Source organism: Acomys russatus, chromosome 19 (genome assembly GCF_903995435.1).
Source record: "Acomys russatus chromosome 19, mAcoRus1.1, whole genome shotgun sequence".
Lineage (NCBI taxonomy): Eukaryota > Metazoa > Chordata > Mammalia > Rodentia > Muridae > Acomys > Acomys russatus.
Genome location: NC_067155.1, coordinates 37,124,239 through 37,150,814, shown reverse-complemented (window position 1 = coordinate 37,150,814; position 26,576 = coordinate 37,124,239). Strand labels below are relative to the sequence as shown.

The 26,576-nt window shown below is 57.3% G+C and overlaps 1 protein-coding gene across 1 annotated transcript; it reads right to left on the bottom strand.

Annotated features, from left to right (window-relative positions):
* Positions 1-693: 693 nt before the first annotated feature.
* Positions 694-25,353, bottom strand: Ints1 (integrator complex subunit 1). The gene is made up of 47 exons (XM_051161120.1): positions 25,011-25,353; positions 24,104-24,394; positions 23,320-23,516; positions 23,098-23,235; positions 22,753-22,912; positions 22,536-22,641; positions 22,256-22,442; positions 21,961-22,106; positions 21,719-21,860; positions 20,554-20,730; positions 19,792-19,900; positions 19,378-19,498; positions 18,999-19,076; positions 18,256-18,413; positions 17,686-17,782; positions 16,282-16,373; positions 16,105-16,165; positions 14,878-15,075; positions 14,511-14,640; positions 14,087-14,266; positions 13,864-14,013; positions 12,648-12,827; positions 12,450-12,554; positions 12,136-12,303; positions 11,822-11,933; positions 10,745-10,906; positions 10,091-10,237; positions 9,543-9,641; positions 9,169-9,293; positions 8,383-8,637; positions 7,641-7,800; positions 7,314-7,454; positions 6,995-7,181; positions 6,792-6,915; positions 6,197-6,327; positions 5,566-5,653; positions 5,262-5,488; positions 5,013-5,136; positions 4,394-4,527; positions 4,107-4,299; positions 3,189-3,316; positions 2,882-2,994; positions 2,012-2,125; positions 1,513-1,583; positions 1,233-1,324; positions 963-1,072; positions 694-880 (listed from the first exon to the last, which is right to left on the bottom strand). The coding sequence occupies exons 1-47, from the start codon at positions 25,147-25,149 to the stop codon at positions 765-767; spliced, it is 6,663 nt and encodes a 2,220-aa protein (XP_051017077.1). The 5' UTR covers positions 25,150-25,353; the 3' UTR covers positions 694-764.
* Positions 25,354-26,576: the final 1,223 nt, after the last annotated feature.

The following is a 26,576-nucleotide window of genomic DNA, read 5'->3' as shown; positions in this document are numbered from 1 at the left end:
CTTACGTGGGGTTGGAGCTGGTTTTCAAGGTAACAGTGCCCCCTGGTGGCTATGAACAGAACAGCCAACACCTGGGATAATCCTGTTGGGACAGTCTAGGGAGGAAGACTGCTGCAGGCAGAGGAAAAGTCCCTGGCCACCCTGATAGTGGCCCCGATCCTACTCTGGATGGCAGGAGCCCATTAGTGACAAATGCCCACCACATAACACTTTGCACCAGCTGCCATCTCCCCTTGGGCACCATGCTGTCCACATGGTGGCTTGGAAACTGGTGGTTCACTTCTGGGTTCACTAGGGCTGTTTCTGCCTGTACCCCGGGACTCTTCCGTCCTGAGAATACTGCCTGCCTGATCGTGGGGTACAGAGGCCAGGGCCAAGCAGGCCAGAGCACTGGAGCCAGCCAGCCAGTGTGACACCATCAGGGATGCCTCAGGTTCTGCTTCCCAATCATCTGCTCAACCCCTTGGAAGTCTTTGCACCAAGAACAGGAAGTCAGGCCACACTGGCCAGGGACAACACAGGACACCAGGCAGCAAACAGGAACTCGAAATTTCATTTAAAGTGGCTTTGCTGGCAGAACAGCCTTTCCTCCTCATCTCTCTGGTGACTCAAAAGGATGCTGAGGATTGAGAGAACTTCCAGCCCCAGTCGAGGGCTGGAGGACGCTGTTCTCAGCCCCCTGCCCAGCTTCAAGGGGCTCAGGGACGAGACGACCACAGAGTAGGCTTGCTAGTGTGGCTTGGGATTCCGGTGACCTCAGTGGTTCACATCACAGCCTCCATGTGCAAGATCTTCAGGGCCTCCGAGATCTGGGCACTGGTGTCCATCTGGCCGTACATGCCCACCAGGAAGGCTCGGTGCAGCAGCACAGGCGCGTGCTCTATGGAAGAGTTGGGGTCAGACAGCTCTGGGCCAGCGGTGCCTCCCGGGGTCAGTGGGTGGGTGCTGGGTGGATAGCTCACCTTGGCAGAGCAGAGTGTACTCTGGCAGGTTCCTGAGGGCTGTCTGTACTACCTCAAAGTCCCGGCTGCCCAGGCAGTACATGAAGGTGGGCAGGAAGTCAGCAGCAATGCTGTTAAGAGACGTGTGCTCAAGTGGGTACCGCCCTATGGCCTAGGTGGTCAGGCCAGGCCAGGCCCCAGGCTCCCCAGTATGCATTGGCCTCCCATTGCCTGGCTCAGCTAGCTGGGGGGGTGGGGGTTGGCAGTGTCCTGGGTTGGGGCTTTACTTACCTCGGGTTGTGCTGGATGGAGCGCAGCGCTAGGCTGAAGGCCAGGTTGCGGCAAGACTCCTCCGCCGAGCTCATCAGCCGCTGCAAGTTGGTCTGGTCAGGTGGGAGAGGAGTACAACCAGGTAACCATGGAGACTCAGCCTAATGGGCAACTGCAGAACCAGTTCCCAAGGTGCCACAGGGCAGCGGGACAGCCTGCTTCAGTTTGGGGCAGTGTGGCACACACAGCAGGATGAGTGCCACCCTCTAGATCCCAACCTCCTCCCCCCAGCCTCACTCACCGAGAAGAAACCCAGGACCTCAGGTCTCCGCCGTGACATCTCATCTATGTCGCTCAGAGTCTCGAGCACATCTGAGGGCAAAGGGCCAAGTTGCGGAGTCTAGGAGGACCTAGGGGGACCTCCTTCCTACCCCAAGCAACCCAGAGACATGAAGGGACCAGGCATCCTGGTCCTCCAGAGCCTCCCCAAGATGCACCGGACACTGTGTGCCAGGCTCACTGGTTATCCTGTCACTGTGTCCTCCTCACCATTTGGCCTCACACTGGTCTCCTGGGAGGACTGGACCAGTGGCTCACCCTGGGAAATGGACACTTGGAGCAAACCCTTCTACTTAAGCCCTAGTCCTTCTTTGAAGACTGACAGTCATACCAGCCAATCCTGTTGGGTCTTCCTTAAGCACCACAATGGTTTTTTTGGGGGGAGGGGTGCAGTCTGTTGTGCTATCCAAGCAAACAGCCCAGTGCAACCAGGGTGGTTGAGGAGCAGCTGGCTCACTCACCCTCAACAGCCTGGCCCCGGGAGAGCCTCTTCACGTGTGGAGCCACATCAGCTACAGTCAGCGGGGTGCAGAGGGAGACACTGACCAGGGGTAGAGAGCCGGCTGAACGGTCATCTGTGAACAGTTAGTCAGGATCAGGTGATGGCTGGACACCACGGGCCCAGCCAGACCTGCAGTTTCCATGGAAAAACTATGCCCATCCCAGAGGCACACTGGCTACTACCCAGAATGCAACACAGTGCTTGGTACGTGTGGTGATCACGAGGTAGCAGAGGTGTCATGTGGAGGGTGACGTTCAGGATGCTGGGCTGCCCTGGGAGGCATGGCACATGTTTTCCTTACACCACTTACAGCCAGCCTAGGAGAGCATTCCCCTGCCTCTGTCCTCAAGGTGCCACTCTACATGACAGACTGGTGTCTGTACACAGTGTGTCCTCTATGGTGTACCTTCTATGTGCATTCAGACAGCCCAAGGCCACAGTCAGCCTGGCCAAGATGGGCAGCAGAGGCTAGCTGTAACCAGCTAGGAGCCTCCAGTCATCCTTGGCTCAATGGGTCATCACCCATCGGCCAGTGACTATGCCAGCAAAGGACAGAGCCCTGCCTGTGGAGCACGTGCCACCATCAGGTATACAAGCTGCAAGACCTTCACCTAAGGACCAGCCTGCCTGGGAGCACACATCAAACATCCAGAAGGGTAATGCCTGGCAGGGAAGCAGAAGCCGACAGTCCCACGGGTCGGTTTCGTTCACTCAGCTTGGACGTGGCACCACCCATGCACATGGGTGAGACGGGTGAAGTGTCAGGGCTGGGCTAGACCCAGCAGGACCCCACCCTGCACTCCACCGGAGAGCTACCTGTCCCCTTTACCTTCGCCTTCCTCATCCAGGCCTTGGTCAGTTCTCCCATCCCGGCTGGGCAGGCTGAGCCCTGCCAGTAAAGACTTCAGCATCACCAGGTCACTGTTGTCAAAGGACAGGTCACTGTGGAGAGAGCACGGGTCCGCTATAGAGGAGGGCAGGCGAGGAAAAGGAAGGGCCTGGGGTGAGGTCAGTGGACAGGGAAGAGGCCGGGAGGACGGGCGAGATACAAAGGGGCCGTGGGCTGCGGTTCAGACCGGACCATTCCCTGTGTGCACCGTCCCTCCTGGCCAGGCTCGGCAGCTGCGGGGACTCACTGCAGGGGTTCTGCGTTCTTCTGTAGGAAGGCCACGGCGGCGGCTGCGCTGCAAGCCACGTACTTGTGGACGAACTGCACGAACTTGCTGATGAAGGGGGCCAGGTGGCGGGAGGACTTTCGGTAGTTCTGTAGAGAAGGCAGAGCCACCAGGGGCTTATTCAGACACCCTATAGGACACGTGATCCCTCCATGATGGCCACGGGCCCAGAGCCAAGCTGATCAGGGCCTGGCGCTTTGGTTTTCATTGCATGAGTGTTTTGTCGGAATGTCTGTCTGTATGTCTGTGCACTGTATGAGCATCTGGTGTTGAGTTCAGAAGAGGGTGTCAGGTCCCCTGGAATTGGAGTTTCAAATGCTTGTGAGCCACTATGTGGGGGTGGGGGAAGCAAACCAGGGTCCCTTGCAAAAGCAGCCAGTGCTCTCTAATCTCTAAGCTCTCCTTCCAGCCCCCGGGCCTTCCTTCCTTTCTTCTTTTGAGATGGCCTGACCTATATTGCCTCCCAATATTACAGACAAGGCTAGTCAAGAACTTGCAATCCTCCTGCCTCAGCTACCCAAGTGCTAGGATTGTAAGTGTGTGCCGTTACAACACCTGGCTGGCTTGGCTTTTGCCTTTGTTATATCACAGCAAAAATGTCGGCATCCGACACCAACAAATAGCACCCAGTGGGGCTTGGCACCAGGTCTAGAATGTGGGGTTCCTCAGGCAGGGGATGCTGGGGCTTAGGAGCCTCAGTAGTAGAGAGCTGGTCTCTCTCCAGATAGTGGAGGCAGAAGCTACTGGAAGGGTGGCCTGGCTTTGGCTCTGGCTCCAGGCTCTCCTGTGGGAGCAGACGGTAGTCAAGCAATGACAGAAGGGGGCATGGGAGGATGTATGGGCTGAGGAATGTGGGGGGACAACCTGCCAGGCACCCACCAGGAGCAGGCCAATAAAGGATCGCAGACAGTCCCACAGCGCCCCCTGGTGTTCGCTCTGGAAGACGCGCGGCTGCAGTAGCTCCAAGATGCCCAGCACATGCAGGAAGAAGGCCAGGTGGTTCTGCTGCCGGAACTCCTGGAAGTTCAGGTGTGTGCGGCCGTGCAGGAGGGCTGCGATCATGGGTAGGTGCCTGGGGGGGTGGACAACAGAAGGATGCCCCTGGTCACATCTTCCCACGGGGCACCCTGACCCCACAGTGTACCCGCTGCTGTGACAGCAAGCACCTCAGCAGCAGGATGGGGTGGGCCACAGCCAGCTTCCGACAGGCCATGTTGGCATCAGCCACTCTGCTCTCGGAAGACCGGGAGTCGCTGGTGTCTGCCAGGAGCGTGATGAAGCGATGGATGAGGCCATCCAGCTGCGGGGAGGGGAGACATGAGGGAGAGCACCTGCCTATATACCATCCCAATCAGGGCCCTGGACACCACACAGCAGCAGTGTGCTCAGCATGGTCGTTCTCGAGATCACACTGCAGGCACGAGCTCATATGGCCAAGCTGATCCACACTGCTGAGGCTCAGTGGAGCTGACCACAATGGGTAGAGGCAGGAAGGCTCGGGAATACTCTGGGATATTCCCTTCTTAATGGAGGCCATAGCCCCAGTGCCCACATGTTATGTAACACATGTGCCAACTCCTGTCTGCCCACTACCTGAGCACACAGTGGCGGGGAGTGACAGTGGAAAGCATCCCTATGCACCCAGGCTGTATCCAGGGGAACAGCCTACCACAGCAAGCCTCAAGGTTCCAAGCGAGGTGAGGTTGGGATGATGGCACAGCCTGCCCTCCCTCCCTCTGCTCAGGGTCTGTGGGTGACAGGGCTACTGCAGGTTGTGTCCCTCACCTTGCAGATACTGCTGGTGGTGGCACCTTCACTTTGTAGCAGGACCTCGGGCACTGGTACCCGGACCTCTGGCCGCTGTAAGTATAGCTGCAACAGCAGGTCTCGGCAGCGCTGGCCTAGCACGCTGGAGAGGGCAGAGGGACTGGGTCACTGGGGTGATGTGGCCAGGGGAGGGCCGTGTGCTGAAGGAGCCGCTCCCAAGTGAGAGCCATCACCTACAGCAAAGGGACATGGTGGGGACTTAGGTACCTGTCCCCCCACTGCTGGATGCAGCTGGTCAAGTGCTCTGTCACTTTCCCAATGCTCTCATCACTGCTACGGCAGCAGCTAAGCAGCAGGGGCAGTCGGGTCTGGATGAGGGTGCGTGCGGCGCTATCCCCATCCTGGCTTCTGGTCTCTGCCTCGGACAGGATCAGTTCCACCAGGCTGAGCAGCTCAGGGCCGTGAACACGAAGCACCAGCTCCTCCCGCCGCTTCTGCAACGGGGAGGCTGAAGGTCAGCCCCAGGAAGTGAGGCCACCACCCACGGGACTGGGCCAACCTCGGGACCTACCTGTGGAGTGCGCTGGTCCCGGCCCTGCCAGATCCGGGGAACATGGATGCAGGCCCAGAGGAAGTCGAGGGAGGCTGAGGGGTCGAGCCTGGGGGGAAGCAAGCAGTCCTCTGAACACTGGAGCCAGGGCCAAAGTCTTAGAAAAGAGGTCTCTCTGTAGAGGGCTACCACTGTCCTTCCGAGGAGTCCAGCCCACTGGCTGGACTGGACTAACTCAGGGGTCTCCCTGACCCACACACTCCCAGGTCCTAGGTTTGTGCGCTGGGCACCTCAGGGTTTCCATGATACTGTGGGCCTGTCACAGCCAAGGGACCACCAGGCTGGATGGGCAGCTTCTCACAGCCCCTCTGCCTCCTGTACCATGGCATCGACAGAAGCCAAATTCTCCACAGATGAAAATGGACCAGGAGGATGAGAGGGGCTAGATTGTCTACCCCTTGGTGAGGGGCCAGGCGCCAAAAGTAGGACACTGCAGTTGAGGGCACGCAGGTGTCCCAAGGCACTAAAGCATATAGGAACACCCTCAGGAGGTGCTTGCTGCCCTGAAGCAAGGTATGGGGACACAATTCATAGCTCACAGAGAGCTGTATCTAGGCCCAGAGTCTCCCATGGGGGTTCGGGTTGGCCTCACCTCTGCTCCCGGCTCTTGGCCAGAAGGACACGGATGCAGCGGTGCAGTGTGGACCAGCTGGCCTGGTGTGTGAGGAGGGCCAGTAGGTAGGGGCGGAAAGACAGCACCTGGGCACTTACATGGCCTTTGCCCTGGAGAGGAAAAAGGCCGAGAGGGTCTCAAGTGGGTCAGGGGACACTCTGTTCTGATGGGTCATGTCAGCTCACCATGTGCTGGTGGTGCCATCTAGGTAATAGCAGCAAAGAGCCCGGCCTGGCACCATCTCATCTCTTCCAGGCAGGGCAGGGCCCCAGGGCTGCCCACTTTCTCTGTCTTCCCCTGGGCCAGTGCTGGGTTTAAATGACACTGTACACCAATACGCTCCCACCTTCTTACTCTCTTCACACCTCTGGGGAGATTTAGGTTCCTCAGACTTTAGGGTCTGGTGGGCCTGGCTAACCCTCACCCCCTTTCCAGCCCCAGTCCCAGAGGTGGCTGCCAATGTTGACCCAAAGAGACATACAATACCACCTGGGACAGGAAGCCCAGGTCTTGCTAACCCCGCCCCCTGGAGGCTAAGAGACACACGGAGGGTACCAGGCCATGTCCCCGTCACCTTTCTTCGTGAGAAGAGCAGCTTCCGCTGAAGATCAGGGCAACTACAGACCACTTCGGGGTCCAGTGTCTCCAGCCAGTCCACAAGCAGCCCAGATGCTGGTCCCAGGCGCGTGGCCTCCTTGCTGCAGGGCGGAAGGGTCAGAGTAGAGCCTGGCTGCAGAGCCACGCCCCCTCTCACCCACTGGCCACACCCTTAGTTACCTGGCACCCTCCGCATCCTGCTTGCTGGGGCCCGGGGGCTCCTCCTTGTCCTGCAGCAGCAAGGAGCTCACCACCACAATGGGCCCAGAGGCTGGGCTCAGGCAGGAGGCCTCTGCAGTGGCTGAGAAAAGCGCCATCAGCAGTTCTTCCAAGTGGGGGGAGCGCACCTCGATGAGGCCCCGGAGGACTGTGGGAGAGGAGGCTGGCTGAGCAGAGTAGGCCAACAACCTGGAGCTCCCCAAAGCAGACACACACAAACATCCTGCCCCCATCCTCAAGAGGCTCCACAGGGGCAGGCACAATGGAGAGGGGACAGTACCTTTGCTGATGAGCTCTGGCTCCACGGTGCACTTCTCCCCGGACCTCAGGGTGGCAATGATGGCCCGTACGGTGGAGTTGGCCACCTCCAGGTCACGGTGGAAGCTTAGGGCCTCAGCCAGGTGCAGGAGCCCACTGCGCACTGCGGGCAGTGGGACGAACCATGTGACCAACATCATGGCTCTGGTTTGCATGCACACACAAAGCCTGTCTTCTCTGGCCAGGATACCTTGTCTTCAGGAGGCCCACATGGTTCTCTGAATGCTTGTCCGCCCCCTCCCTCCAACACCAGCAGTCCCCGCCCACCTGCTGCCCCCAGCATGCTCACCATCGCTGATCCTGCGTCTTGCTGAGTAGCGGGTAGCAAATAGCTTGAGTTGGGCCTGCAAGGGCCCATCCTCCACAGCAGGGCTGTCCAGCCACTGCAGAATCTGCATGAGCACTTTAAGGAAGAGCGAGGAGAAGCCAGTGTCCTGAGGGACAGCACGCTGTGGGGACAGCCAGCCATATGTGAGCATGCTGGCACAGGACTCTAACAGCCCTGCCTGGGGGACAGTCTGCAACCCAGTACTGGAGGCTGAGAGCCAGGGACGGGACCCAACAGCATTCCACTCGCCACTCAAAAGCATGTCTCTTAAATGCCAGGATGACTGTGAAGGGCTTTAAAGACCAGCCCTTTGGGGATGTACCTTCACCAACAACTCATATAGCGGAGAAGAAACACAGGTGCACACACACATACACAGCACACAGATGCACTCAAGTGCACATGCAGTCAGGGCAGATGCAGACCACACAGCCTGCAGACAGAGACAACAAAGGTCTCACTGGTTCACCCTCTACTATGGGGTCCCTGGCCCCACCCTTACCCCAAGGTAGTTGGCATTTTGCACTTAAGGACAGGGAGTCTAGGCCTGCTAAGGGAAGCCTCAGGCATGCTGAGGACAGCATCAGGCCTGAGGGTGAGTTGGGGAAAGACCCAAGGCTTTCTGTACTAGGCGGAGCCATGCATTCTGGGCCACCAGTCTCCCCCTGCCCTTTCCCTCCTGCCAGGGCGCGTGCCAGGGTACCTGGTATTGGTAGAGCTGGCGCATCAGTGGGCAGGAAAGGAAGTGGCTGTGGTGCATAGCCAGAGCTAGGGTACCACCGTGCGGGGAGCTCAGCAGAGTGGCCATGGCCTGCAGCAGGCGAACTGTGATGCCTGGCACCTCAGGGTTCCCCTGGCGGACGCGAGCCAATTCTTGGCCCAGGGCTTGCTGCAGTGCCAGGGCCAGGGGGCGTGGGCTGGAGCTCTGCCACCGTGGATCAGGGGTCAGTGGGAAGATCTGGAAATCAGAAGGCGTGAGAAGTGCAGAAGGCCCGTATCCCTGTGGCTCCCGTGTGTACCCTTCCTCGGGTCCATCTGTTTGGGGCTCAAGTAACGGACTTGAGACCTGTGCTGGAAGAGTGGCAAGGGACCCTAATACCCCAGGAGTTGCTGTCAAGGACAGAGGTACCTAGAGCCCACAGGGACTGGCTGGGAACATAGAACCAGACTTCATACTGAGAGCACGGGGAGCGAGCACAAGATAAGAATGTAGAGGTGGGGGCTGGAGAGATGGCTCAGTGGTTAAGAGCGCCGTCTGCTCCTCCAGAGGTCCTGAGTTCAATTCCCAGCAACCACATGGTGGCTCACAACCATGCATAATGTGATCTGACGCCCTCTTTGGCAGATAAAGCACTTATATACAAATAAAGTTAACAACAACAACAAAAAAGAACATAGAGGTGGCTAGACACACATGCCACGTGTGACAGGGGCAACACACATGTGCAGGGGTGCTGTTGTGGGGCCCCTTACATGGTAGCCCTTGTACCTGTAGGAAGATGCCAGCTAAGTCATCCTCAGGGCTGAGCACCGGGATCTGTGTCCCCGCCCGAGTCCTGCCCTGGCCTGCGGGGGGCTCAGGGCTGCTTTCTGGCTTAGGGACCTCTGTGCTGTCTGCAGAGAAAACAGGAAGCAAGTGACCTCAAAACTTTCTGACCAGCTCCTGGCTCTGTTCTCCCAGCGACTGTGACCAGAAAGCAGAGCTGGACCTTGGGCCCACAAGGAGGGTAGACTCAAAACAGGAGCCCTACTGTCTATAGGCTGGACCAGCCAAGGAACAGCACAGAGGTCTAAAACAGTACAGGCTGGACAGTAACACGAGGGCAGTGAAGGCGGGGAGGGGGAGGGGGAGAGGGCTTGTACCTCGTCGGGGTGGCAGGGAAGCTGTGAGTAGCGAGTGGAACGTCTGGCCTCCAGAAGCGCCTCTCTCGTGCTGGACCTCAACCAGGTGAGCCATGTAATCTGCAAAACAGCAGCCAGCCAGGGAACCACTGGGGGTGGGTGAAGCCAGCCTGTTTTCTCACAGAACACAGGGCTGGGGGCTGGTACACCATGCCCAGCAAGCTCTTCTAAGGCTGCAGGAGCTAGCTGGGCAGCGGTGGCACACGCCCTTAGCTCCAGCACTTGGGAGGCAGAGGCAGGCAGATCTCTGAGTTTGAGGCCGACCTGGCCTACAGAGTGAGTTCCAGCACAGCCAGGGCTACACAGGGAAACCCTGTCTCAACAAAACAAAGACTGCAGGAACTGAGCTACGGAATTCTCAGCAGAGGACCCAGGGTCCCCTCTGGCCTCAAAGTCAGTCACGATGGGGGCAGTACAGAGTCAGAGATCCGGGGGCCTGTCACAGGGATAGGTGTCCACCCCTCAGGGCCTGGGTGGGCCACAGGGGGGCTGCTAGCCTCGTGGCTTACTCTTGTCCATGATGTTTTGCTCCAGGGTCTGGGGATCCTGGGCCACCGCCTGGTCCAGGTACAGCAGCAGCTTGCTCATGCTGGACACGGGGATACCGAAGGACTGCACAAAGAGCAGCAGCTGCTGGGGCTCCAGATCCTGCAGGGCTGCAGGCAAGAGATGCTCAGATGACCACGGGGGCCGGTCCAGGTCTGTCCTCATCCCTAGCCAGCCTTAGCCTGCTGTCAGATGCACCACCACAGGGCCTGGCTCTGCCAACCTCTACTACACGCTGTGCCCCTGTGGCTAGTTGGAAGCAATGATGTCATCAATGCCCCTATGGCCCACTGGAGTTATGTCCTTCACTGGGCTTCCCAAGTCCACCCGGTCACTCATTAAACTTTCCTTTCCTGGCCGGAGCCAGACTGAAAGACCCTGCTGGGACCATCCTCTGCTTAGTGCAGCTTGCCTATGGTCCACATGCCCTCCAAAAACTAACCCACAGGCCCTGACACTATCTCTTGTGCCTCTGAAGGCCGGGTCTTTTATAGCCATTTCTTCCTCAGGCCTGGTTTCTGGGCCCTCAGAGTTCCTGGAAGGAGGAATGGAAGACGGTTCGGGGTCCTCAGAAGGCAGAGGTGTGAGGCCAGGCCCCTCCCCCAGCCCCGCCATACCAGCATCCACTAGCCGGGGAACCTCAGAGCGGATCATGCGCAGCTTCAGCCAGTCGGGCAGCAGCAGGGCTTCCTCAGAGGTGTCCACCAGGAAGGCCGTAGGCAGCGGCTTCTTCTCCGGGAACCAGATGTCCAGCAACTCATGGAACTCGCTGTCACCGGCTTTAGGGAGGACACGGGGGACAGCTCTGTCATTTGAGGAGCCAGGAAGAAGGATCACAGGCTACCAGGGGCTGTACTTCTCGCAGTGGGGAAACTGAGGTTTTAGGGGAAGAGAGAAGGCTCAAATGATGCTGCAGATGAGGACTAATGGGGCAGAGGGCACATTACTCATGTCACCCTGTTTGCTGTATGGTGGCCCATGGCATCCTGGGTTTGGGGGTGAAACATGGCTTCTTGCCCAAGGCTACCATGTGCAGACTTATGTGAGCGCGAGGACCTCAGCACAAGCTGCCTGCTGTCATAGCGCCTTCAGCTTTCAGCTCCATAGAGCCCAGGGGACCCAACAAGATGAGACAACATGACGTCAGCCTTCCCCTGACCTGTTCCCTCAGGGCAACACAGTGGACAAACACCACCCTGTAGATGACCACCTTTCCCTCAGGATGGTAGCGGAGCCCACCTACACGCCTCATAGCCAGGACATCCTGTACTCTCCCATCCCCTACCCCCTACCCTCCCATCCCCCCCACTTTTGGTTTTTCAAGACAAGGCTTCTCTGTGCAGTCTTGGCTGTCCTGGACCTGCTTTGTAGACCAGGCTAGCTTCAAACTCAGAGCAATCCATCTGCCTCTGCCTCCCTGAGTGCTGGGATTAAAGGCCTGTGCCACCATGCCCGGGGTAACTAGGCTCTGGACTTGGCCACTGAGTCCCCAGGTCAACCTACCGGACTATGGGGATGATGGGAGTTCAGCTGTGCACAAGGCACTGAGAGAGTGAGTAGGGAGGGCACACTTACACGACACTCGGCAGCTGTGGTGTGGTGAGCAAAAGCACACCCATGCTACGCCAGAGGGTTCTTCTCAGGCCATCCTGACTGGAAGCTGAGTTGAGAAAAGCGCAGGACAGGTTGCTTACCATGAGGAGGGCCCAGCGTCAGCAGGATGACCATGGCGTGGACCACAAGGATGTGCATGGTGGCCGTCTCCCCACTGGTCCAGCGCAAGAACACTTGGTCCTGAGATTCTGACTGTGAGAAATGGCAGTGAATCGGCACCAGGTGGGATGGACATGGTGCGCCAGTGTCCCCGCCCTGTGTCCTGATGTGGCATCACCCACTACGGAGCTTCTACCCTAGCTAAGGACCGCCTCAGTCCACTTCAGACCTTCCTCACTCCCCAGCTCTGAATGGTCTGTCCACTGGCTGGGTTGCTGACCCACTCGGCCCTCACCCAGCTGTAGACTTCTTCGCCCTCCTTGCTCTTGCGCATGCGCCGCACATAGCGGGAAAACACGGACAGCAGGGCAGTGAGGACGGCGTCCGAGGCAGTGCGGCAGGAGGGCTTGGAGAACAGGTGCGCCATGATGGTGGAGCGCTCCACGACCAGCCGGGCCACATCCTGAGTGGGGACAAGGCCTATCAGAGACTCCAAGAGTTCTGGTCAAGTGTGGCCCAACCCCCCTGCCCCCCGAGACTCCCTGTTCACCAGCCCAACAGCCAGCCATCTGGTGACACAGCCATCTGGCCCCGCTAGATTTCCCTCACCAGGGCCAGGTCGCTGTGTGGTCCCTGCTCCTCAACTGGTGTGTGCTGGGACAGGTAGATCAAGTAGGCGCTGATGGTCTGGGGGTCAGTCTCCATGTGAATGGCCTAGGGAAGGCAGGCAGATGTCTGAGGCAGATCCTGGGGTAGTGTGCAACAACCGCTTCCTCCCAGGATTGGCCTGGCCCATTCCACACACACCTGTTGTAGAGCCAAGGCGGTGGTGGTCCTCACGCTGTCAAACAGGGGCAGCCTGGGCAGGTCCCGCAGCAGCCACTGATAGCCCTGCAGTGCGTCTGCCTCCCCCACATCCTCCTCCATAGGGGGATCTTTCTCCTCCTTGTCACGAAGGCCACCCTCTGACAACACCAGTGACAAGCCCTGCAGGTACACACATATATGGAGCTAAGCCTACCTGCCCTGGTATGCGGTGGGCCCAACTTCCTCTCAAAAGCAAGCCTGTCCCCTTGACCACCCCCAACCCACACAGAACACATCAGCTCCTGGGTGAGGAAATTCTCTGGCTCTTGGCTGTCACTATAACTGACAGGAGACAAGTAACATGAACTGAGTTCTTTAAACTCCTTGCTTGTTTTGAAGATGGGTCTTCCTCTGTAGACCAAGCTGGTCTCAAACTCACTCTGGAGTTGACTGGCCTGGAAACACCTGCCTCAGCACCTTGAATGCTAGAAGTACTAAGCTGCCCACCACACCTGGCTTAAACTATTTCCTCAAAGCTTTGTTGTTTGGTACTAGGGACAGAATGGAGAGCCTGAGCCACAGCCCAGTGTTCTACGCACCCTTTCTAGGTATGGTAAGCGTAGTCTGTCCAACCACTTCTCATAGTGTTGTCACTGCCCAGGGAAGGCACCACAAGAGACAAAGGGCTCCAGTCCTTGGAGACTGGACTAGCGGCATTCACCCCTCTGTCCTTGCAAATTAAAAAAAAAAAAAAGTCTGGGAGAGCTAAGTGACTATCCAACACATACACAGAAGGCCTGGCTGTGGCTCAGCGGTAGAACACCTGCCTAGAATCCCCCAGTGAGGGGCTGAGGTGTGGCTCAGTGGTAGAGCACCTGCCTAGAATCCTCCAGTGAGAGAATGGAGTGTGGCTCAGTGGTAGAGCACCTGCCTAGAATCCCCCAGTGAGAGGCTGGGGTGTGGCTCAGTGGTAGAGCACCTGCCTAGAATCCCCCAGTGAGAGGCTGGGGTGTGGCTCAGTGGTAGAGCACCTGCCTAGAATCCCCCAGTGAGGGACTAGAGGCAAAGCTTAATGGTAAGAGCACTTAACTAGGAAGTGTGAGGTTCTGTTAATCTTCCAGGAAACACACACACACACACCCTCCTCCAGCTACAGCAAGTCTTGACACACACACACACTCCCTCCCTCCTCCAGCCACAGCCTTGCCACACTTACCTTCATGGCCAACACCCGGGAGGCCACCTGTGAGGAGCCCAAACGCCGGAGGAAGTAGTCCAGCACTTCGCACGTGGTCTGCTCATCTGCTTTGGGGCCCAGCAGCAGATCCTGCAGGCGGCCCAGCAGCTGCCGCTGCTTCTGCTGCCTCTGTGGACCAAGAAGAACTGTCAGGGCCACTGCGGGGGTAGACCTGGCAGGGAGGACAGAGGGCATCTCATACCTGTCGCTTCTTGGCCTTCTGCTCCCGGCTTTCGCCCTCATCCTCCTCCTCCCCCGAGGCAGTGGCGTCAGCAGCGTCGTGCAGCAGGAATTCGCACAGGCATTGCACAGGCAGCACATCCAGCGAGCCTTCGCTGGACTGCACCAGATCTGCGAGCCATGGCATGGACTGTGAAGAGGCCTGTGAGGGCAGCAAGGGAGACTGAGCGTGTCCACAGAGGCCCCACACTATGCCCCAAATCCTCTGGGCTGCACATGCTCAAGTGTAGCCTCTGTGGAGCAAGTGGCCACCTGCAACAGTCAGTGCACATCTGAACCCATGGTGTCTATGCACCATTGGTGTGCAAGGACACAGTGCTCGCTCTGCATCCTCTGGAACTTTCCTGGCCTGTGGCCCCCTCCACCATGCCCAGGGCATGACGCACCTGGCGCTGGATGATGTGCAAGAGGAAGTCCGGGTTACGGCTGCGGCATAACAGGTGCCCAAGGCGCAAGGACTGGTTGAGGGCCTTCACCTGGTCCAGGATGTGAGGGGGTGGCCTCCGGGGAGGGCCTCTGTGTGTCATAGGGGACAAGAGAGTCAGGAGGCCACTCATGTAACCCTAAATACAAGTACCAGAAAGCTACACTGTCCCAGCCCTACTGCCAAGGGGCGGACAGCTCAGCTAACCCCAGCACGTTAAGGCCAAATCCCGGAGATCCACACCATGCTGGGGCAGAGTGGACAACTCCAAGTCAGCTCTGTCTGCTCCTCATCTCCCTCCCACCAGCTGGGGCAGGGAGGTGACATACTGAGGGTCCAGGCTGGTGAGCTGGGACAGGAGGAGACTGCTGCTTTCGGTGATGGTCTGTTTGGTGGAGGCAGCAGCCAGGTGACCCTCGAAGGCCAAGATCTCCTGCTTCTCCCGCTGGGAGATCTGGAGCTCGCGGTTAATCATCTCGGTCCGTGTCTCCTCATCCGTCAGCGTGCACGGTGGGTAGGAGTAGTTACTGGAGACCAAAACAGGCAGACCCTGGTACCCACCCCTGCAGACAGGTGCCTAGCAGGGTCAGGTTTAGGGCCAGGCACACAAGGCTGCTGTTGCAGGAGGGGCACAGCCTGAGCACTGGGCCAGCAATAATGCTATCCAGTTAAGGCCTGGTGGCTGCAGGCTCCAGGAACCCAGTGCAGCCACCTCACAGATGACAGCTACCTTCAGCACGGAAACTAGCTAGTTATCAGCCTTCCTGCGTCCAGGACACCAGCTCTGCCACACTGTGCAACACCACATCACCCCTCACGGGACCTTTGTTCGTTATGACAGCTCCACAGAGACACAGTTTTCTGTGAGGCATGAACATTCCCCTTTATTTAACATGCTCAAACACTTGTCACCTTCCACAAGGTCCCATGTCCCATTGTCTCCCAGGCATAAACCATACACCCAGTATTCTATGCCACAGCCACGCATCTGTTCCCCAATGCCATGGCTGTACACAAAACCAGTTGCCAATGTCACAGTCTCACACCTGGTCCTCAATATCATGGTCACACACAAGCCTGACCCCTACAATGTCATGTCCTTAGGCTGTAACCTAAGGCCACTGCTCTCTGCGTTGTGCCAGCCTGGCCAGCTGGACCTGTTGGAGCAGTGTTACTCACTCTAATCCACACGGGCTTCAGTGCGAGAACCAAGAGGCTCTGTCAGCTGTGGTAACCATTGAGCAGGTCACCATGGCTGTGGACCTCCTGCGTACACCGCGGGCCAGGCCCACATCCATGCTGCCCCCACTGCCTGCCTGGTTTGTCCTCTGCTGAGTCTAGTCAGTGTACGAGCTGCCCAACATGTGCACACAGGCCCTATTACCCTGCCCGTGGGACCCCATGGTGACGGCTAGAACCAAACTGCCCAGCCCCAGGGAAGGAGCTGAGACCAGTTGAGTGACAACTTTAGCTCTGGAAACTGCTCACAGGGAGGCGGCACAGACAGTGCTCCTCTGTGCAGCCCCTCCCTGGGCTGAAGGATGCGCATCACTTACTTGGTCATCACCATCTCCATGAGCATCTTCAGGGTGGGATACTCCTCCCACGCAGCCAGACCTAGGGAAGGAAAACAGGAAGTTGCCTGCAGCATTCTCACCGGCCTCCCTCGTGCCGTAGCTGGTGCCCCACTAGCCTCTGGCCTGAGACCTGTCTCCATGGCCAGGACAGCTCACCGATGTTCTCTGGGTTGAAGGCGGCGACAACCAGCAGTAGGGGCCAGGCCTTCCAGTAGAGGGTGGAGATGGCAAGGTTTGGGGGCTGATACCTGGAAGGCAGAGGCAGCGACAGTGTGAGCTCAGTGCCCTGAGCTCAGGCCAGGTCAGTTCTAGTTCCTAGAACCCAAGTAAAAAAGCCAGACGTGGTTGTACATGCTTGGAATCCTAGTGCTAAGGTGTGGAGATAGAAGGGGCCCTGGGGCCCACTGGCCAGCCAAACTGATGGACTCCAAGTAGAAAAGGAAGAGACCTTGGCTCAAAAAACAGGTGACCAAGATGGCTCAGTTGGTGCCATCAAGACTGAGGGCTTGGGCTGGAGAGAGGGCTTAGAGGTTAAGAGCACTGTCTGCTCTTCCAGAGGTCCTGAGTTCAATTCCCAGCAACCACATGGTGACTCACAACCATCTATAATGTGATCTGATGCCCTCTTCTGGTGTGCAGGTATACATGCAGGCAGAACACTGTATACACAATTTAAAAAAACAAACAAAAAAACAACGGGCCGTGGCGGGGCACGCCTATAATCTCAGCACTTGGGAGGCAGACGGATCGCTGTGATTTCAAGGCCAGCCTGGTCTACACAGTGAGTCCAAGACAGCCAAGGCTACACAGAGAAACCCTGTCTCAAAAAACAAAAACAAAAACAAACAAACAAAAAACAAAAACAACAAAACAAAAACAAAAACTGAGGACCTGAGTTAGATCCCCAGGACTCAAATGGTGGAAGGAAAGAACCGCGATTCCCACAAATTGTCCTCTGATTTCCATAAACAGTCTGTGGCACACGTACTTACGCTTGTGCATGTATAGCACATGCACACACACACACAAGCATACATGTATGCACATACACCCGCATGGACACACAAGCAAACACCCACCTACTAAGTAAAACAAAACAAAAATTTTAAGTAAAAAAAAAAAAAGAAGAAGGTTGGGAAGATCGCTCAGTGGCAGTGTTTACCTAGTACACACACAAAACCCTGGGTTCAACTGCTAGCACTGGGGAAAAAAGAATAATTTAAAGAAGCCAGGCATGGAGGTGCATGCTACCATTAGTCCCAGCATTCATGAAGCTGAGGCAGGTGGATTGGATTTTGAGGAGTAGAGCTACACAGCAGGGGGGGCCAACTGAAAGAAGAGATAAGCAAAAGGAAAGAGAAGCCCCCCAAAGTCAGAGACACACCCCAAAAATAAGCTACTGGAGAAGGAAGCGCGCGCGTGCGCACACACACACACACACACACACACACACACACACACACAGGAACGGTGGGAAGCAGCTGTGGGGCTGAGTGCCGGCTCTGCCTCGGCCTTGCCGATGGGCAGGCCGACCTGCCGGAAGCCGGGCTGCAGCCTTACCCCGGCGGCAGCTGGATATTCTCAGGGTGGTGGTAGGTGCACAGATTCAGAACCGCGTCAATCAGCTGGATCCGCTCCACCTTCAGAACTTCCACGTCTGCAACCCAAAGGCACCTGGGTTCCAGTCTGGCCCAGCCCCCTCCGTGGGCAGCAAAGGGTAAGTGGGAAGAGACCCAGACTGCTTCCAGTGGGGTGGGGTGGGGTGGGGTGGGGTGGGGTAGGGTGGGGTGTGTGTGTGTTCGTACCAATGATAGGCTAAACCAGGGACAGGCAAGGCACTGGCCTTGTAGGTGGCAGGACCCCTGAGAGCATCCCACCCTGGGCTGTGAGAAACCAGAACTGGAAGCACCGTGCTTAGGATCAGTCTACCTGCCCCAAAAGGAGAGGACAGATAAGTCCCTGTTGGGATCCACCTTGTGGGAACATGAGTGAACTGCAGAGCCTTAAAGGGCACAGGGGGAACCCTAGGTCCTCAATGTGGGTCCCCAAGCCGCCTCCCCAGAGAACAGTCACAGATGCACAGAGGGTGTGAGAGGACTGGCGGCACCTCCCGCTTTGCTGGGACGTTACCATCAGCCTGCACAGCCGCAGCTCGCTTTACAAGGTGGTCGGCCAGTTCCATGGCATCCGCGGGGCCAAGAGGCAGCTCTCGGGACAGTCCGATGACCAGGATCCGCATCAGGGTGTCCTCTAGGATGGGGACCTCTGAACAGAGGCGTAGGAAGAAACTGCGAGTGATGTTGGAAGACAAGGGTGGTGAGGGGCCACTGGCGTCTCCTGTGGCCAGTGGCCGGACTCCAATCCACCTTTCCACGGGTATAATCTTTAGTCCGGTGGCCCACGCAGGGAATGTACACTAGCTCCTGGCCTTTAATAGGTAGGGAGAGAGTGGGAGGCCACTGCCTCCTTTACCCCACGGTCACTCAGGAGTGGATGGACAGGCTGCACACAACCCCTGGCAAGCAGCTGGAAAATGTAGCAGCCAAGGTAGGCAGAGAGCTTGGGGTACAACAGGACAGCAGTGTCTACTAGCTAGACTAGATAGCAGGATTTGGGGGCAGGGCGGGGTGGGGTGTCCCAGAACATGGAGGTGACCAGTGGGTTGGAAGGGATGGCAGGTCAGCCAAGAAAGAGCAGAGTGGGTGTGGGGAAGAGTCACCCCGGCGATGTGGCCAGGGCACAGGGTAGAGGCAGGTGCCACTGCAGGTGAAGACCAGCGCAGGGATTGCAGGGTAGGCCCACCTGCCCACCATCTGCTAAACAGGTGGCCAGACGCTTCACCCTCTGGCTGCCCCGCCCACCCTGGCACTCACTTGCGGTCGCTCTCGGGTGGCCAGTTGTCCCACTTATAGTAGGTCTCAGGCTGCTCGGTGAAGAGCACCTTGTGGAGGCTGCAGGGATGGAGCAAGTCTCAGTCAGGAAGTGGCTGTGCAGGGAAGTCTCCACCCCAACAGTGCCATCCACAGGGACAACTCAGGCAAAAGCTGGCCATTGGAAAAGTGCTTGGTGCTCCTGAGCCACCTGCCCGCAGGGGCCAGTAGTGATCCAGGGGTGGGGAGCTCTTACGCTCAGGACCGGTGTGTTGTCTTGACCAGTGTGGGGGCTCTAAGGGTGTGTAGCCAGTGCCTGCATCAGAAGGAACAGCCTTCCAACCAGGTGGTACCATGAGGCCGAAGGTGGCCCCATTCTTACCAATGCACATAGTCCTTGGGGGCAAGTTTGCTGATGGAGGGGACGACGCTGTGAAGCCACCACACCGCGTCCCGCTGGATGGCCGCAATCTGGTTCTGGAATGTGCGGAGCACCTCGAGGTCTAGAGGGGTGAGCAGGCTCATGGGTACCCTGCAGCCATGGACTCAAGCAGGCCAAGCCACTACGGAGACCACCCCAGCTCCCTGTTAGGGACCTCCCACCTGACTTTGGGCCTCAAAAACTAACACGATGCCTGCAGCGAGCAGGCTTCCAAGCACAGATGGTCCTCTCAGCCAGACGGCATGCCCCTCCGCCTCCTCCAGGCGTGCCAAGGAATACCCCACCCCGACCCCTGGTTCTTACATCGTCGTCTGAGGAGACCACTCCCCACGCCCCAGCCCAGCAGGGACTTACTTCTCTTCTCTCCTTTGTCCCAGGCGACTCCAGCCTCTTTCACCTGGGCTGTAATGCCCAACATCATAGACACGGCCAGCACATCCGTGATGTGAACCACAAACCGCTCCTACAGCCATAGAGAGTGTCGAGGCTGATGTGACCAAGGGGCCCTTCCAAGGATCCCAAGTGGCATAGGAACATGTGTGCAGGGACACAAAGCAACTTGGAGAGAAAGCCGGCACGTGCCCAAATCTAGAGACCACCATGTGGTCCAGGAGGCAGCCAGGCTGAACCAGGTCCTGGTCAGGTTCCTGGGAGGGGACTAACCAACAGAGATAGACAAAACCCTCCCCCCAGCAGACTGCCACCATGGTGGATCACCATCCTGCCCGCCCCAGCCCCGCCCAGGGCCTTGGAGCTCACCCAGCTTCTCCGCTTCATTCTGCTTGGCAACACCCCCTCCCACCTCTTGCTCTGCACCCCTAGTCAATCAGACCTCTTACTCAGGTGCCCTGTCCATCCTCCCAGTCGCTCCACAGCCCCGCCAGCTGCAATGTTCACATCCATGCTAGGGTCACCAGCTCCCCAGCCTGGTCTGCATCACCCCATCCTTAGGATGGATGGAACAACACTGCTGAGTCGACTTTACACTTGGATGCGGGGACCCCTGAGCCCATGTCTGCACATGAGCCTGTCACGTGGCCATCGCTTTAACAAGGTAAACCTGTCAGGGCCAGGAAACGGCAAAGCGGGAGGTGGCGAGCAGGGGTCCCAAGGCACCTTAAATTCCATTTCCAGGTACTGTGGCTCCTTGCGCTCCTGCATGAGGCCCAGGCAGAAAGCTTGGAAGTTGATCTCATGCTTTGTCTGCTTGATGATTTCACGCAGCAGGGCCCTTGAGGCTCGGAGGTAGTCATCCTTATTGGTGAGCAGATCCTGGAACACCATGGCTAGGAACTGAGGCGGAGAGAAGCCGCAGGGACCTGGGGTCAATGGTCAGCCAGGTACACGCCTTTGCCGCACACCCCATCCACCTGCCAGGACCTAGGCGGGACCTGCAGAAAGCCTTCCCCAGGAGAACAACACTCCCTGCCCCTGCCAGACAACTAAGCAGCTAACGTGGTGGTAGGACTGTGCCAGGTCCCGCAGCAGCACATCTTGGGATGCCTGTCCTGAGAGGAGGGGCTGGCCTCCCCTTCGTGGATGTCAGTTCTTTTTGTTTGTTTTTGTTTTTCAAGACAGGGTTTCTCTGTGTAGCCTTGGCTATCCTGGAACTCTCTTTGTAGACCAGGCTGGCCTCAAACTCACAGAGATTCACCTGCTTCTGCCTCCTGAGTGCTGGGATTAAAGGCGTGCGCCACCATGCCTGGCTGGATGTGAACCCTTAAGAGGGGATCCATGCTACATTTCACTCTTCTGACAGTTGGCCAGAGGAGAGCTGGTCCTCCGGGATGGGGATGCAGACAATGATGCTCAGATACCTCAACCCCACCCACCTGGGCTCGGAGAACACTAAACACCAAAGATGCCCTCCCAGGTCCACAACTGCCCGATTAATTCTCTTAAAACACTGAGCTGAGAAGGCAACCATCAGGCGTGGCCAGAAGCTAGCACAGAGCCTAACAGGGTGCTTCTTGGATCTGGAGAGGTGCCAGGCCTGGGACCCACAAGCCAGGACTCTAAGGCCAGGGCCAGAAGAACGTGGAGATGCTTGCTTGGTTTAGAAAAACCCCTAACCAAGGAGGCTGCACCATGCTGGAGCTGGGACAGTAGAGGGGCTCACTCACCACCCTGCTCCACAGTGTTACCTCACAAGGACATTTTAGAAACTGGGAACTAACCGGTCTTCCCACCCTGAGCCAGGACTTTCTCCCTGGGCATCTCCACAAAGCCCCAGCCTCATCTCGACACAAGCCCCAGCTGGTCCCTCGCTAAGTGTCCCCACCTTGGGCGCCAGCTCGGAGCTGTGCTGCAGCACAGTGTACAGGATCTGCATGTTGTTGGGGTTGCGAGCGTTGGACAGCTCGTTGAAGATCACAAACTTGATGGTGGTACCCAGGTTGTCCTTGTGTGCGTTCAGCAGCTCCCTGGATGCATGGGTCAGGCAGGTGACGGAGGGAGGATGGAAGGGGGTGGGGACGCTGGCCTGTCTCCCAACCCCGATGCCCCAGCTGGCCACATACGTACCTGACGCAGAGCATATAGTGGTTAAGGAGCACCTTGGGCTTAAGGCGGATCTTGATCAGGTGAGAGATGGCATCCATGTCTTCCGGTCCGTGCGAGTTGCAGTTCATACACACAGACATCAGCAGGTCCTGGGCTGGCCTGGTCAACTGCAAGAGAGAGGCCAGGGAGAGACCACTGAGCACTGTGACCAAGACTGCCCAGGGGGCCCCCCCAGGGAGAGTTCCACCCCTCACCCTCACCTGCCCCACCCCTCCCACTCCCCCTCATGAACTCTGGCTTCACCAACACAGCGCACCTTGGGGTTCTGCAGCCACATCTCTAGCCGCTGCACAGCCAGCAGCCGCACCTCCTTGTAGCCGCAGGTGGCTGTGAGCAGCCGCAGGAGGTTCCTGGACACGTTGTCGATGGGCTGGCGCCGGTTCAGCTGGTCGCGAAGCATATCCAGGACATACTCTTCCACGCTCTCTGTGAGTTCATCGTACCTAGGCCAGAGGGGGGGAAGGAGGCCAGGAAGGATGCCAGCTCCGGGTGCCCTGTCTCTGGACTCCTGGGACTGGGGCTATCCGCCCACCTACCTTGGCATGAGCTGCCCCTCCTGCTCGGGACTCAGCTTCTCCTCGGCTATTAGCAGCTCCGTCTGACTGTCCTCCTCTTCCGTGAGCGAGGGGTGGGGGCTGCTGCCTGCAGGAACCACGGGAGCCAAAGGTATGTGCCTTGTCCCCCGAGGATATGGGGGTGGGGGGTAGGAGCGGTGCTCTTAGCCCCAACCCAACACCTTTGGCATCTCTTTACCTGCACCCAGGTCCCCTCCGCTGCGCGCCCCCTCCCCCTGCAGCAGTACGCTTTTTGGTGGCATCTTGGTGTTGAAGGCTGTCTGGATGTTATCCACGAAGGTGCGGCAGTGAGGGCTGTCCACCCAGATGCGCTCACCCAGTGAATCCTCAATGTATACCTGCAGTGAGTCATGTGTGGACCCTGCCGGATGCTGGCCAGGTACCCAGAGTGGGCAGCATCCAAGAGGCCCTCGTCAGTACCCATGGAGGAGGGATGGCACATTGGAGCCTCCATTTGCCCCTCTGTCCCGCACCCTCCCTTCCACAGAGCTCTACCCCCTGAGGCCCCGGAGAGCTGACCCACCTTCACGAAAATCTCAGGCCAGTTCTCATCTTCCTCGTATGCGGCCATGAGCAGATTGCAGGCCAGTACAGACACCAGGCTGTTCCCTTTGGCCTTGAAGTTGACAGAGGCATCCCTGCGCAAGAGGCTGCACAGGGCCTGAAAGGCAGGTGAAGTGATAGTTGTCACAAGATGCCCCACGCCAGACGGGCGACAGCGGAAGGGTCCGGGCGGGGGTCTCACCTCGATGACACCCTCCGTGGCGAAGATGTTGGGTTTGATCTTGGCCAGGTACATGAGGCTGAGGTAGAGCGTGCTGTCCGGCTTGGCCCGCGTCACCTTCAGCTGCTTCACGGCGCCGCACAGCACTCCCTCTATCCTGTCGTCATTGCCCTCCAGCTCGGCGGCTTCGATCTCGTCCAGCAGCACTGTGGGCAGAACTGAGCCCGTGGGAGATTCACGTTAGGGCAGGCGCCAGAGCAGAGGGGTCACATCCAGAGCCACAAGGAGCAGCGGCCAACTAGAGGCAACATGGGATGGGTCTCACCAGCACCTGGAGGCTCTGAGCTCCCATCCCAGAATCCTTTTGCCACCCCCCCCCAACTTTTGTGCTTTATTTACAACCGAGCCTGCAAAAATGCCCCCCCAAAATGCTCCCCGTCCTTAAGGGAGAAACAGTGTGTTAAAGGGTCTCTTCCCACTTGAGGACCAGGCTAGGACCACTCGGGTGGCAGCACCGTTGGTACACCTCCCCGCAACAGGGGCTCAGGACAGTACTGTCACAAAAGGGCCAGGCCGCAGACATGCCAGAGAAGTGAATGAAATTATGAGCTCAGAACAGTGCGGGGACACGGAAGGCGCATCTGTGCGCAAGGTCAGGGAGCAAGCCCACGGGGAGATACCCATTACTGCAGAAAGACCCTGCTGTGCTAACGGAAGGAACCAGCCTGGAAGCGGCCCCGATGGGCACTGGGGATGATGGACAAGATGAGGGAAGTTCTCTGGAAAAGTCAGCAGTCTGACTTACCTTCAATAGGCACCACGGATGGTTCTTTAATGGAGGGAGAGATGGCTCTTTTTTCTGCAACTGCGGCCTCAGCCAGACGACCCAGGGCGCTCAGTGGGGGTGTGGAGGACAGCTTGGGGCGCTTAGTGAGGCCGGTCAGGGCGGAGGCCCCAGACAAAGAAGCTGGAGCATCTCTCTTGCGCTCTGGAGGTAGCCCAGAAGGGGCTGGCTTCAGCAGGGTAGACGTTGTCTTTGATTCATTGGCCTGACCCTTGGACCCTAGAGCAATAAAGTCCCCAGGAGGAGGATGCCCTGCAGAAGAAAAGGACACCCACATCTGTGATACCCACCCTCTGAGAGGATAAACAAGACTCCCCCCTCCCCTGCCTCCCCCAGAGGATGAAAGTAGAGCCTGAGGTTATCCAACAAGACCCCCGGCAGAGGCAGTGATGGCTGATGGTGACCCAGGGCTGACTAGAAACTAAACCAATCTCTAACTCACAAGGACTTCTACTTAATTCTCAGTGAGTTTCTTCAAAAGGAGTCGAATCCTCAGTTTACAAATGAAGAGACACCGATGTTAGGTAAAAGTGCCCACGACTCCAGCTTAGATCCACCGGCCTCAGGGTCTTTGATTCTGGTCCCAGATGTTTTAGCAAGGCTTGATGGCTTTGTCTTTTCAGGAGCCGCCCCCACCGCACCCCCTCACCCCACACCCCAGGGTAGCTTAGTATGCAGAAACTCTGGATTGGGTGATTACGTCCTGAAGCGCTGCTGTTGGATGTTTCACGACTATGCCTTTCAGTACTCCCAAGTTAACTATGTCCCGCAGGAGCCCCTTCAGCGGCCGTACCCTGCAGGACCCGCACACCCCCCCAGCCCCCTTCACTGACTGTGTCCCGGGAGAGCCACGCGCGCTGGGACACACCTGAGGGCTTGGCGGCCGCACTGGGCCTCCGTACGGTGGTAGGCTTGGCTCGATTCATCCTACCCCCGGCTCTGGCGCCCCTGGTCGAAGCGCCGTCACCTGGGAGGAGGCGGCGGGATTCACTCGCTCGCTCAGTCATTCATCCCTCGCGCCGTGGCCACTGGGCTGAGTGCCCAGGGCCGCCCTCTGGGGTCAGAGAACAGGGCCAAGTGCAGCGCACACGAGGCCGGTCGCGGAGACGGACGTCACCGCAACGAGCAGAGCTCACTAGGGTGCGAGGACCTCTCACCTCAGGTGCATCACCCAGCAGCCCTGCAGCACGGACGCCCCCGGAAATGGAAACTAATCTGCGATCGCTGCCAGAGCTGAGTTTCCCACATAACCGGAAGTAAAACAAACCCTACCGCGAGGAAGAGAAAAGAGAGGCCCGGAGAGCGTGCGCAGTGTTTGCAACGCCCTCTGGCGGCAGGAGGCTGGATGGACAGTTCCCGCGCCGGTCTCAAAGTTTCTCTTGTTCTCTTTTTATTTTTGGAAATGAAGCTGATCCTAGCTCAAGAAGTCAGAATCCTACCTCCCCAGTGATCCATCAGTGACGTGTGTTATGTGTTTAAGAATAGCCGTACACTGACCACTCGAACACCAGACTCAGATTGATGAAAGTTTATTGAACGCTGAACAAAAACTAACCACTCAGGGACATAATCTGGGTTCAGTAGTGAGGCTATGATTCCTGTCCGTTTCTAAGGCAGTTTTTTTTTTTTTTTTTTTACAAGAAAAACCATAACCAGGTAACCTGGTTGGAAGCAAGGGAGAGGGCAGCATTACATCATTTTGATTAGCTAAACACAATGTATCCAGGTAGCAGGTTAAGGACTTTTCAGTTTCCCATGGTTCCGGGAGAAAGGAACATAGCAGGGCGTTGTGGTTTTGTTTAAGTAGAGGATAAATTATTAATTCAAGCAGAATGTTCAACAAGTATTGAATTGTAAGTAAAAGGCTACTCAAGCTCCCAGGCAGGTAGAGGCTGAGAACCAGAACTTAATCCTACTTTATGATCAAAATGGAGACTGGGAGGCAAGATGATTTCTGATATCAAAAGCAACAACAGGTGTTCACAGAGGAGCCACCTTTATGCTAGCAACTAAAGTGAGTATCAAAGGAAGGGCTCTAGAGTTTAAGCAGATTAAGAAGGTTACAACAACATGCTCTGAAGTCAGGGATGCTAATGTGTAGAGGAATTTTAATTATATGGCCACTCTGGCAAGATTTCTTTTTTTCTTTTTTTTTTTTTTAATTTTTTATTTATTATTATGAATACAATGCTCTGTGTGTACACCCGCAAGTCAGAAGAGGGCATCAGATCACATTACAATGGTTGTGAGCCACCATGTGGTTGCTGGGAATTGAACTCAGGACCTCAGGAAGAACAGTCAGTGCTCTTAACCTCTGAGCCATCTCTCCAGCCCTCTGGCAAGATTTCAAATCCAAAGACTTTCTAGGTCTGTGTGATCCAGCTGGAATACAGGCAGCACCTTTTTTCCCAGGAGACAGAGGCAAGCAGATATC

Excerpts from the sequence above, each read along its gene's own strand:
- Ints1 (XM_051161120.1), bottom strand. The coding sequence starts at position 25,149 with ATGACTGAGCGAGCGAGTGAATCCCGCCGCCTCCTCCCAGGTGACGGC. Across the intron at positions 12,304-12,449 it reads CACACAGCGACCTGGCCCTG|GATGTGGCCCGGCTGGTCGT; the intron begins GTGAGGGAAATC and ends GTCCCCACTCAG. Across the intron at positions 5,654-6,196 it reads GCCAAGAGCCGGGAGCAGAG|GCTCGACCCCTCAGCCTCCC; the intron begins GTGAGGCCAACC and ends GCTTCCCCCCAG.